Source organism: Artibeus jamaicensis, unplaced genomic scaffold (assembly GCF_021234435.1).
Source record: "Artibeus jamaicensis isolate MK-2021 breed Jamaican fruit bat unplaced genomic scaffold, CSHL_Jam_final contig_76, whole genome shotgun sequence".
Lineage (NCBI taxonomy): Eukaryota > Metazoa > Chordata > Mammalia > Chiroptera > Phyllostomidae > Artibeus > Artibeus jamaicensis.
Window position 1 is genome coordinate 18,955,421 of NW_026521954.1, and position 12,932 is coordinate 18,968,352.

The following is a 12,932-nucleotide window of genomic DNA, read 5'->3' on the forward strand; positions in this document are numbered from 1 at the left end:
CGATCTATGGGAGCACTGGCCAGGGGCATCCAAACAAATATTTGGAAAAGTTTTCAGTGAGAAGCTTTTGTTAACTGAGGTGGGGGGCGTGTTGATGGAGGTTCAGACGGGACCAGATTTGCCTTGAGTTTCCATCACTGAAGCTGGGGGGACGGGTAATGGGACTGCACTGTAGTGGTGTCTCTACTTTTAAATACGTTTAAAATTTTCCTCAATAAAAAATCCTTTTAAAAGCCCCATTGGTTTATAAATGGGCGAGAGAAAGGGCTAGTATTGCATTGTAGTGAACCGGTCTGCCCTGGAAAGCTGCTTGCTTTGCACTTTGTCACAATGGCCTTTAGCTGAGGAGCAATGACATTTACTTCCTCCAGTCTGGGAATAAGCCCGGTGACAAGGAAGACGTCACCGCGGTGGCTAGTGACAGCCTCATCTTTTCTTCAGCAAGAAGCGAGGGGACTGTTGAGTAATACCGTGATCGTTGTTACACGTTACCCTCTGGCTCAGACTTTGTAAATAGATTTGTCTTTAATGGAGACAGGAGAGAGGGATTGTAGGAGCTGATGGAAATTTCCACTGCTGGGTGGGGGAGCGTGTCACGAGATTCCACACTGACAGTCATTAAAGGTTACAAAGAAGAAAACCACGTAGAAATAAATAGAGGTTTGACATTTTTATAGGAAGAAAGGGGGATGAGAAGAAATACTCGATGCACACTGTTTGGGATGAGGAACGCGGTACAACCGCGTAGAAACTCCCTTTCTTTCATACGACCTTTTCTCCCTTCTTTCCTTCTGGTTCACACCGGCCCCACCCAGCACCTCGACCCACCTGCCTCCCCAGCCAGTTGGAGAGTGATCTCTGGGGGGCAGGGATTTCAGTCTGTCCATCGCCCTACTGGCCCTACTGCTAGAACCCAGCTCCACTTCAATACTTGCCGAATGAATGAGTGAGTGATGAGTGAGCGTGCCCTGGTCCCCAGATGTTAGTTATCTAAGCGGTCACTCGAGTCTTCTGTGTTTATGTTACTGATTGTTCTTACCTGTCAGCGGCACATGACACTAACCTTGGTAGGACACTGACATTTCCACTGGTTTCCAGACGTCACTGCAGCCTGTCACTATCTTTTGGATCCATCTCCTAGCGAGTTAAGTATCCCTTCCAGCCATGTACCATCTGCATATTTGATGAGTGACATCAGTCCTCTAACTGGTAACAGCAGCCCCGTCTGGGATGGGGGTGGAAGGCCACAAGAGACAGATGGGCCCTGCAGGGGGTCACAAGCAATGAGAAAAGAAGAGATGCCATAGAAACTTCTTGAAGCTCAGCATTAAGCAAAGGTAAAGTGGGTCCAAGTCAGATGTCTAATTTGGAGCTAATTTGGGGGATTAGATAACTTTTTTTTTCATATTTATTTATTTATCTTTAGAGGGGAAGGAGAGAGGGAGAGAAACATCAATGTATGGTTGCTTCTCGTGCATCCCCTGCTGGGGAACTGGCCTGCAGGGAACTGGCTTGCAACCCAGGCATGTGCCCTGACTGGGAATTGAACCTCGATCCTCTGGTTCGGAGGCCTGCGCTCAATCCACTGAGCTACACCAGCTAGGGTGGGATTAGATAACTTTTACTTGTCATGAAGTCAGGAGACCTGGGAAAGGGTTCACCCCAGCCGGCATCCTGGGGAAATGAATTCATAGGGTTGCATGAGTGAGAGGTCTCCAGAGAAATAGAACCAACAGTGTATGTATGTATGTGTGTGTATATATATATGTATATATATATATGTATATACATACACACACGTATGTATTGAGAGAGAGAGGGGGGTTTATCTTAAGGGATTGTGGAGACCGGCAAGTCCAAAACCTGCAGGGTGTGCTGGTGGTCAGGAGATGCAGGACAGGTTTGCATCTTGAGTCCAAGAGCGATTGTTGGCAGAATCCCTTCTCCCTTGGGGCTGGAAAGTCTTTTTCTTAAGGTCTTCAATGATTGGATGAGACCCGCCCACATATGGAGAGCCGTCTGCTCTATTCGAAGTCTACTAATGTAAACGTCAATCCCATCCGAAAAATACCTTCACAAAAACACCTAGTATATGCCCTGGCCAGGTGTCTCGGTTGGTTAGAGCATCATCCTGATACACCAAAGTTGTGGGTTTGATTCCCTGTCAGCGCACACACAAGAATCAACCAATGCTGCATAAATAAGTGGAACAACAAATAATTGATCTCTCTCTCTCCATTCTTCTTTTTCTCTCAAATCAACTTGTAAAAATCTACTCTCTACTAGTCTGTCTCTAGAATAGTATTTAACCAAATATCTGGGTACCATGGCCTAGCCAAGTCAACACCTAAAGTACCATCAGAGTAGCACGTGGGAAAACCCAAACCCAACCCAAAACATCCGGGCTTACCCAACAGGCGAAGCGGCTGTAGTCCCACTGGCTGTTGCATGCTTCCAAACCCTCCTCATAACCTCAGACCTTGTGCCTCCGCTCATTGCTGACACATCCTGAAATGCCCTTCTCCCAACTTGTTCCTTCACCACTGGAAAAAAGTCTACTCATCTTTCAAAGTTCAGATCGCATGTCACCTCTGCGCCCCTTTCTTCAGTCCCACAGCCCGTCCCGAAGAACTCACGCCCTCCTCGGCCCTGTGAGTCTGCACCATTGCAGCGCTGATCACACTCATTCGCCCAGTGGCTCCCACATCCACGACTCGATCTCTGACCTCAGCAAGCTACCCAACCTTCCTGTGCCTTAGTTTCTTCACCTATAAAGTGGAAATAAAATCACACTGACCATGCGTGGTTGCAGTGAGGGCTTAATGTATGTAAAACTTTAAGAACAGTTTTCAGCCTGTAGAAAACATTAAAAAACTAGTATAAAGGACACATGGACAACAACTAAGGGGGGTGGAAATGGGAGGGAGGTGGGGAGCACTGGGAGGGATGGGCTGGGATGGGAGTAAAAGACAGAAAACTGTACTTGAACAATAATTAAATTAAAAAAATTAAAAATACTTCTGGAAAAAAAAAGAGTAAAAATAAAGGTAGAGCATATTTTAAACCAGGAAAAAAAAGGTGCTAACTTTCATTCTTTGTGTTACTGTGGCTCTCTGATTCCTCTGTCGTGTGGGAAGACCTGGTGTTTCTGGAGGGCGGGGACCTCAACATGTCCCCCTACGAACGTGTAGAACAGACCATGGTGTGCAGGCGTTTATTGGAGTGTTCAGGATCTTACATTTGTGGAATGTTCTACAACATCCAAAGGCTGGCAACATCATAGCCCATTAAAACCTCATTACACTCTTGCGAGGTCATTCTCAACCCCATATTATGATGAGGGAACTGAGAAGTAGACACTAAGTGCATTGTCCAAGTGCAACTAAGTTGCACTCACAACTGGCAAGTGCAAAGTCTCCAACTCCAAGTCCAAGGTCGTTAAGAGGGAAGGACACAGATGCCAGGGAAAGTTTTTCTTTTCTGGCCCAGGTACCACCCCTCCTCCTTCCATCTCCCTCTTCTTATTGCTGAAATCATGGCCATTCTGGACTGTGAAGCCCGCAAAGGTGATGGGGCCCCCATCCCTACTACAGAACTGACCTGGCAAGGGGTGAGACGGGAGAAAACTCTCAATACAAGATATCCTCGGCCGTGACCGTGGCCTCCTCCATTTTGGTCTGAATCTCTGGGAGGGGAATTTGACTGATGGCCACCACAACCAAGTTGGCAGCGTGGGCTGAGGCACTGGCCACACAGATCCAAAAAGACTCTTCGTATCGTTCTTCCACCACGACAAAGCGAAAGAGCTTCTCCTGGAAGTTGGCGATGCGTTCCGTCAGGTCGTGAAACTTCACCGCGGCCATGAAACTGGCGATGGCCAACGCCACGACTCCACCTGAAACCAGAAAAGTGGACCCTTATTCCCACCTTCCAACTGGGCCATAGGAACGACTTGACAGGAGGTGGCATTTTGGGGGCACAGGCAACAAACTTGCTTTGGGTTTAAAAAATATCCTTAGGGAGACACAGATATTACACTGCTTCTCAAAACAGCAGAAAACCCACACAGTGGGAGGTGAGAGGTGCTGGGGAAAGAGAAGGAGCTTCACATCAGATGGACTTTCACCCTCCACCCACCTACTTTCTCCCCCCGCCCAGCGCCGTTCTGTCCAGGGCATCCACAGCGGAATGTGTTCAGTCCCTGAGGATTTTAGGATTTGGATGCAGACCGTGAGGGCAATGTGGGAAGATGCTAAGAACATCTTACCGTGCAGCCTGGGGTCTCAACAGAGTGTAGACTGTTCTCTCCTTTTTAATGACCCTCCTCCCAGACTGTAGCTTACGAAGCAGCAAGAGGAAGGAAGCAAAGTAGGGGGGACTGGAAGGGTTCCAGACTTCACTTGTTTGCCTGCCTGTTGCTTCAGACTTCGCTCTCTCTCTCCTTCTCTATTGCTTTGATTTAAATTAATATTTAAAAAATGCCCTGGCTGGTGTGGCTCAGTGGATTGAGCGTGGGCCTGTAAACCAAAGGATTGCAGTTCAATTCCCGGTCAGGGCACATGCCTGGGTTGCAGGCCAGTTCCCAGGAGGTGACGCATGAGAGGCAACCACACATTGATGTTTCTCCCCCTCTCTCCTTCCCTTCCCCTTTAGAAATAGATAAATACATAAAATCTTTTTAAAATTAAAGAAAATACTCGGGTTACTTGCCCTTTTTGTTTAGATTATTATATCTTCACTGAAGAAAACATGGACCCCAGAGAACATCATAAAGATGAAAACACAAATTTACTTCTATTCTAAAAGCAAGTGTTTATTCTATAAACACTTGAGACATTTTGGTATATTTCCTTGCATTTCTTTCTCTTGAACAAAATTAGCGTTACAGAGCTCTTACCATTTTACACTTGATTTTGCCTTTTACTGGAACATTTTCCCATGTTGTCAAATATTCTCTTACAGCACCATTTTAAACTGGTATGTAATATTTCATCCTAGCAACATACCTAACTAATTTAACTAAGTTTAATTAAGTGGCATCTTATTTCCAAATACCTAGATTGCTTCTAATTTTTGACATTGGAAAGCGCTGCAGGGAAACCCTTTTTAGGTACATCTTTGTGTTCTTTCCTAGTTATTGCTTCAGCAAAAGTCCCTATTGGAGTGGTTTAATGAAAAGGGGACTTGTGTTTTTATGCCTTTTGACACTCACGTTTTGTCAGAATGTCTTTGTTTTTAACACTGTGGTCCATGGGGCCTGAGACTGTTGTCTCTCTGAGTAAGGACGTGGGCAGAGACAAGCGTTTCCTTAAGAAGCAGCACCGGGCACTTGCACGTGCCAGCGTGGTGCACGTCCGAGAGAGCAGCAGGACACCTGTAGCCCAGGTGCGGGCGAGCGTGTGCACTGTAGTCGTTCTGTAGAAGGGCCGCAGCCTGCGCACACGGGCCAGCAGACAGTCATCGCCTTACTGACACTGCGCCCTGACGTACGGTCAAGCAGCAGCCCGTTCCCACACGTCGCACTTGCCCGGGGTGAGGCGAAGGCCGTGGGAGATGCCTGGACCACTGGACGCGGCTTTTCTGAAAGGGCGCTTGTTTCTCAGGGTTTTGTTATTTTCATTGCAGATGATTTTTCAAAGTTTATAGTTATATGTGAATTAATTTCTATGTATCAATATACTTCCAAATCAACACATAGACACGCACATCCCTTTTGCATTGGTGTTTGGTTTGGAAAACAGGTCATGATACCGTACATGAGACCATGGGTTAATGAAAAAGTGAAGGGCTTGGACTCAGTTCTCCCTGGGTTGGAATCCCACCTCTGCCACTCACTGCTCTGTGCCCCGAGGCACCCCTCTGGACTTCTCTGAGTTTCAGGCTCCTCATCCGTAGATAAGGTCTAATAATACTTCATACCACCTTACATGGAGGTTGTGAGGTTTAAACAAAACAGGCAGGTAAAACCCAACTCGGAGGTTAGAGACCCAGGAAGTGAAGGCTGAGGCAGCACGGTTAATTCCCTCCCACCTCCGCCCAGTGTCTCCTCTCCAAACTCCGGAACGCCACCAGGTGATGGTGTGGACACAGGTCCCTCCCCCTGCTCCTCCCTTACCTGCAAGGACGTTCCACAGGCAGATGCCCCCAGGGCCGTTGACTGCCTTGTAGGGAACCTGGATCATGTTGAGGATGGCGAAGCCCATGCTGACCAGAGCCAGGGGCAGGGCCAGGAAGAGCAGCAGCAGAATCAGCACGTGGAGGCCTGTGTTGAGCTCCTTCACCAGCTGTGGGAAGACTGGGCAGAGAAGGCACGGCCGTTATTTCAATGTCAAAGCTCAGCTCAAGTTCAGAAAGCCCAGGCTGGCCCACCACAGAGGTTTTAACAGAGGGGCTGGAGGGCCAGGCTGCAAGTCTGGGTTTCCAAAGACCTGGAGCCTTCCCAAGAGAAGATGTGGCCCCTAGACTTGCCACTTGTCAGTTGACCAACAGTCCTCTTTTCCTTGGGAAGAATGCAAAATCAAAATGTGATCTGGTTGGCAATTTAAGTTGCACTGACCCTGCAGCTCTGGGGCCTGGTATGAGCTGGAGCATATAAGCCCGGATGGTGTCTCTTTAGCAAAGGAGGCTTGCAAGAGAGTCAGCGAAAGAGTCAGCAAAATAGAGCCGATCACGCAGCTCGAATCTGGGTCAGAGGCTTGCCTTCAGCAGATCGGAATGGTTCTCAGGTGTATCTGTGCAGAGGGCAGTGGGGTGTAGTAGAGTGAAGCCTAGCTCTGGCATCCAAAACCCTGCGTTCAAATCCCAGCTTTGCTCATTTGCCACGACTGTAACCTAGGCCCCTGTAATCCCTGCCCTCCACACCCGTCTTACACGGCTGTTGAGTGGAGCCAGTGACGAGCATAGAGATGGTAACAGCGCCCACTGTTGGGCACTAATGGGAAGCCAGGAGCACCCTCTTGGATCCCTCACGATGACTCAGCAAGGTAGACATTATTTCCTGTGGCCAGTGGACACTCAACCCTTATGTTGCACAATATTCTCTTATTGCAGAGTGTTCGAATGTGTGTGGCAGGATAATTTAGTGAAATATTCATTTGTCTTTGTTTTCTCTATATTTGCCATCACATCCTAGCTGCGACAGAGTATTTTAAATATTGTCAGTTTCCCAAAAGGATGGCTGTGATTGTTGCTGTTACTATTTTTATTCTCTGACTTGGGAAAAATCATGTGACTCATCAGAGCCTCAGTTTCCCCATCAGTGCAATGGGGATAATAATGGCTGCCTAGTGCGTGAGTTGAGGGTAATCAGCGATTACGGAGCACAGTCATGGGCCAAGCATTTTATATTTGTTCTCCTTTGATCCTTGTGACAAAGGTATGAGGTCGATTTTATTCACCGCCGTTCCCCACAGGCTCGAGACGCTAAATCCCCTATCTCTGGGCAAGGTGAGCCTGAACGCGACACGCAGGAGTGGTCTCGCGTGGCATGTGGTGTGCAGAGTTTAGATCACTGTTCTCAGTAGTTGTGAGGGAAGACTTTACCAGGAGGAACACTAAAGAGCCTCCGGGCATATACCCGTTCTTCGGCAACTGGTCCAGGGTTTCTACTGAACACGTCCTGGTCAAATTGGGCTCCATCTTGCGAGCTCCAAACTCTGCTTCGTCCTTTGATACCACTGGGCAGCACCTCTTTGTCCCTCTTCCCCCCCCCCGCCAGTGGCCAGGACCCAGAGCTTCCCCGGTCCCTCTCACCGACACAGCCCCACCTGCCCCCCCACCCCCCACCCCCACCCGGGGCTTCGCCTGGCTCCCAGCCTCCCTTTATTCATGGAAGGTTGGTGCCTCCCCAGCCTGAGAACTAGCATTTGGGCCCTTCTTCCTTTAAAGTGTCCTTTCCACTCAGAAGTTTCCAGACTTTCCACATCTACATCCTTAGTTTTGATCTAACTTTCCGGTCTGTGTTTCCACCAACAGTTATCTCCATCCGCTTATCGTATCAGCTTTGGAAACCGTGCCCTGGAAAACGTGCTTCTTTCCAAGGGATTCTTCTGGGTGAGGCTTCTTTCTTCCTTCTCCTTCCCTTCCGTCTCAGTGCCCCATAATTTTTTTTTACACTCGAAGCCCCTTTTTATTCCAAATGTGGTAGCTTATGTCTGGCTGCCTAATTGTTTCATTATCCCGTTTCCTACAATGCAGTCCCGGCAACACAAGACCAGCGTAGTAATCCGCACCAAACACGTAACACAGGAAATAATCACCTCTGTGGCTGGCAAAGATCTAAACATTTGCTAATACACTGTGTCGACAAAAGCAAAGGGAAGAAGGCACTGCCAGACTTTGTAGGCATATGAATTCACACCCCCTCCTCAGAGGGTAACATCTGTCTAAGCAATTTCACAAGAGCATACCCATGTGTGCTCAAGCCTGTATACACCTGGTATTCATTACAGTAGCAAATCATTGGAGAAAAACCCAGATATGGAATGACTAGTCCTGTGCGCTCAGGTGTAAAAGACCTTAACTGGCTGTGATGTGCAGGGACCCTTGCACAGCGCAGGTCTGAACTTCACGGGTCCAGGTACACACTGCTCCTTCTCATGTGGTAAACAGATGGCCCAAACTGATGGGGTCGATCAGCGCAGCACAGTACTGTACGTGTACTGTCTCTTCCTGTGACTTAATAGCTTCTTTAGCTCCCTTTGCTGTAAGATACAGTATGTGATACACATAACATGCCAAATACATGTTGATCGACTGTTTATATTATCAGTAAGGCTTTTGGTCACAGCAGGACTTAGTGATCACATTTTGGGGGACTCGAAAGCTGTACACGGAAACTCGACTTTGTGGGGGTGTTGACGCCTCTCCCCATACTGTTCAAAGGTCAGTTGTATAGTTCCTTAATTTTCTCTGTGACTGGTTTGGAGATGGATTCTCTGGGGTGAGTTTCCTTTTAACATGTCCTTTATTTTGACTGTGTGTGTGTGTTCTGCCTTTTATGTTATATTCTTAATAGAGCTATTTTTTCCAATATCATCAGTGTCCCCATTCCAATTTAATAGTTGCATTCCAGTTTAAATGCAACTATTCCTAGAGACTTTTTTCTTGAATCTACATAACAAATATGTACTTCTGTCAAGTATATAAAATGATGGCAATTTTTATTAGTGCATCTGTCAGTGGCCCAGCTTCTGTCTTTAAAAATATAATAAGATACTAACCCTGGCCAGGTTCCTAAGAACTGCAATTCTGAAATATAGAAATCAAATCCTGGATAGAATTCTTTATCCCCTTACATCAGCAATGTGTTGATTAATTATGATTTTGTAGGACACTGTTCTCACCAGCGAACTGATTGATTCTAAAGGCTTGCAGGATATTGCCTTTTTGTTCTGCTTTGTTTTGATTTTTTTCCTCCCAGAAAACCCGGCACAAGCCTGTCATGGTGTCCTGATCTATTTACATCCAGAGCAGCTCTGACCGGACACTGGATGCCAGCGAACATCTGTGCCCATCAGCCAACCATTGTACCTGCCCACGTTCATGGCCAGCAGCCTGGGGCCTTGCCCGAGGTCTCCCCACCAGCAAACATCCAAGCTGAGCTTTGAACCACGTAGTCTGATTCCAGAGACCAGGCACTGAGCCCCTTTGCTTTTTCTCAGACTAGGAGGCTTTAATATAAACAGATGGGGAAGCCGTTGCCGAGCTGCCTGGAGGCTCATCTCTGCAGGAGGTCTAGTGCACCTGCAGGCTGGCCGAGCACACCCCGGTCATGTGCCCTTGGCTCTGAAGCCTGGCTCTGCCGTTTCCTGGCTGCGTGACCTCAGGCGGGTTATGCAACCTCTGCGAAGCGGGATCGTTAGTCAGTCATTCCTTCCTCATTAGTCAGTCATTCCTTCCTCATACACTTGTTACAAGGCTTAAGAGACCAGCCGTGTAAAGCCCCAGTAGAATGTCTGACACAGGTGAGCACGCAATATTTTAGTGGTTATTGATTCATCATATTGGTTAACTAAAGGATCACAAACCCTATTCCTATGTTTCTATGACCCTCTGCAGGGGGGATAGATAATAGGTCTCTTCTTAGTGCCGAACCAGGACCCCTGGGTTAGTGCGGACTTTGTCATTATGCCTTAGAGTGAGGCAGAAGTCGAATTCCACACTTAGACATAAACACCCTTCCAAATTTGGGGGGGAAAAAGTGTTCTTAAGCATCTTTCGTGCCCCAAATATACTCACTTGTGAACTGGGACTGGCGGCCCCCGAGCCCGCACTGCCGCACCTTACACCCTCGGAAGAGGCCGTAGTAAATGTCCCCGATGAATTTGACCAGCTCCGGATCGGTGGCGTTGACCAGGTCCACGCCAGTCTGACAAAGGATTTTCCCGCTCAGCCAGTGGGGCACCGCCAGCGCCGCGATGATCAGGACGAAGGAGGAGAAGCTGAGTAGGGACGCCAGCCCGAACCACACCTTTTTGAACCATCCAGGCATTCTAGTGGGCGCAGGTCATCCCCCAGGTGTCCCAGCTGCAGCGGGGGCGGTCGACATCTCCCGGGCACTCCGCGATCCTCGGGTCCAAGGACGGCTCTCCCAAACACACCATTTCAGGATCCCAAGTCCACCCCCAGGGACTCCCCGTGTCTGCTCCGCAGCCTGTGTTTGCTACAAGCACATCCGGAAGTCTCTGCAGACAGTCTTCACCTGACAGGGTGGAGGAGTGTGTTACTGAAGGAGGCAACCCGACACCCCCCACTAGACTCATGTTTCAGCCCAGGGTTTAATTGTTCCTCCTTTCAAGTGTTTAAATGACCCCGGTGTGGACCTCTTCAGGGAGGACGACATTATTAGCAGGCAAAAACCAGGCAGCTCTGACCATAAAGAGATGGCTGACATTTCTCAAAAATGCATTCAGTGGAAGGAAATAAATGGAACCACCGGCATTTAAATATTCTGACAATGCATGATATCAAATGTCGATCACTCCGATGATGTGTGCCCGGGCATTTGTGTCTCTAAAACGGCACCGCTGTCAGAGTCCCCAGCACTGTTAGTAATACCGTCAGATGACCTCTGTGCTCAGGGCTTTTAATTGCGGTGTGGACACAAGGTCGTGGGATTCCCGGATTTATCACCGGGCAGGTCTGCCGTGGGTGAAACTGCAGCAGGGGCCTGTTGTGGCCGATGGGGTGGCCTGGACCCCAGCACTGACCTTCCTCCCTTCCGCCCCCTGCCTGGCCTGCCGTGTCACTGAAATGGGAGAGGAATGTTCTAATGCGTTAGCAAACAGTGATCACCCCTTGGGGCCCTTTATCTCTTCTCACAGTGAAGATACGCACTAGAAATGCCTACTTTGCTCTGTAGCCACTAGAAATGAAATATTCCCTCATTTTCTATGTTAATATGGTGGATTTAAAAATTCTGACCTTTAGTCTATTACTTAAATATCAACTTAGTATCTTGTGAGACAGGCAACAACCAACTGTCAATAGCTGCGGGAGGGAACCTGGGCAGAAGGGTCACGGTAAATCCCTTTTTTGGTCACACAGTCGGGAGTGGGGTTCAGGAGGTTTCCTCGCTAACCCACAGGGTTTGAAACCTCACCTGCAGAGTGCTGATGGGGAGGAAGGAAACACGGGGATGGAAATGCCAGCCGGCTTCCCTCTCTGTAATTGGGGTTCACATCTGTGGCCTCTCCGAAATGAACACAGAGATGCCCCTGAAGCTCTGCAGAGCTCTGCCACCTACACAGGGCTCTTTCGCGGGCTCGCTCACCCGGATGCTCAGGCACCACCTATGGTAAGCAGGGGGCCTACCGTCCCAGCCACTTCTCTCCTGAGCAAATGGCAGGTCAGGGCTGCAGCTGGGTTTCAGCTCTTTGACAGGTTGTACTTCTTTTTCATTACAATGACCTGAAAATAGCAAATGCTTTTCTAGTAATAAATAACGAAGTACATATAAAAGAGTGCTTCTCATGGCAATGAGTGGTCAATAATGATACTCTTATTTGAAGATTACGCTTTGAGAGGCAGGACGTGTGTCACACTTTTGCATCACATTTCAGGCCCGAATGATGGACCTATATCAACTTTCAGTGTTTTAGAGGTAATGCAACTGTTTTGGGGAAAGTTCTGGAAAAAACAACGGCTTCTTAACAAGCCTTTGCATGACAAGCGGAGGTGTGGTTCAGCAGAACTGTTGAAGACCTGCGTTCAAACGCCTGCTCTTCCATGCAAGTGCCTGGGACTCCCGTAACTCTGTTTCCTAAGCTGTCGTAGGACGGTTGTGCGCAGTAAAACGAAATAGCACATGCAGATCACTCAGCACAGTGCACCGCATACAGAGAGCCCTAAGTAAATGGTGTTCTCCCCACCCAGGCTTCCAGCCGTTCTATTTCCTGGCAACAAAGCTAATAGAGTGAGTTACAGGAAGCATCCTGTTCTCTAATGACGTGTTTCTGGGTGTCTTATCTGGCACAAGTTTATTGAGCAAACATCTGTGTGTCTGCTGGGAACTGGAACGGGCCCTGTGTTGGGGTGGAGAGTGACACAGGGATGTCCAGCAGGGGAGCCTGCTATCAAGGTCACAACAGCGTTAGGACAGTGCTACTCAGTGATGGGAGATCGTTGCATTTCTTCACCCCAGGGGGCGCTTGGAAATATCTGGTGACATTTTTGGTTGTGATGACTGGAGGGGTGGGACGCTGCTACTGGCATCTAGGAGGTACAGCCAGAGATGCTGTGAACATCCTACAATGCACAGGACAGTCCCCTCCCCCCGCCCCATGCCCACGCAACATGACAGTGCTGCAACTGAGAAATCCTGTATTAGGGGCACAGGCCATGCACAGAAGTTTGCTGATTTGCGAGAGAGAAAATGCTACACTGCTATTAAACAGGGCGGCAGTGCAGTGGCCTTGCGCTCTTACTTAGAG

At 48.4% G+C, this 12,932-nt stretch overlaps 1 protein-coding gene across 2 annotated transcripts; it reads right to left on the reverse strand.

The window, feature by feature from the left end:
* Positions 1-2,220: 2,220 nt before the first annotated feature.
* On the reverse strand, positions 2,221-10,695 carry CLRN2 (clarin 2). 2 transcript variants are annotated; one of them, XM_053672430.1, is made up of 4 exons: positions 10,240-10,695; positions 6,116-6,295; positions 3,601-3,895; positions 2,221-2,768 (listed from the first exon to the last, which is right to left on the reverse strand). In XM_053672430.1, exons 1-3 carry the CDS (start codon positions 10,490-10,492, stop codon positions 3,630-3,632), a joined length of 699 nt encoding a protein of 232 aa, XP_053528405.1. In that variant the 5' UTR covers positions 10,493-10,695; the 3' UTR covers positions 2,221-2,768; positions 3,601-3,629. The 2 variants fall into 2 exon arrangements, with proteins under 2 accessions (XP_053528405.1, XP_036988645.1); XM_037132750.2 differs by lacking the exon at positions 2,221-2,768 and having other exon boundaries at positions 3,072-3,895.
* Between the last annotated feature and the right edge of the window lie 2,237 nt (positions 10,696-12,932).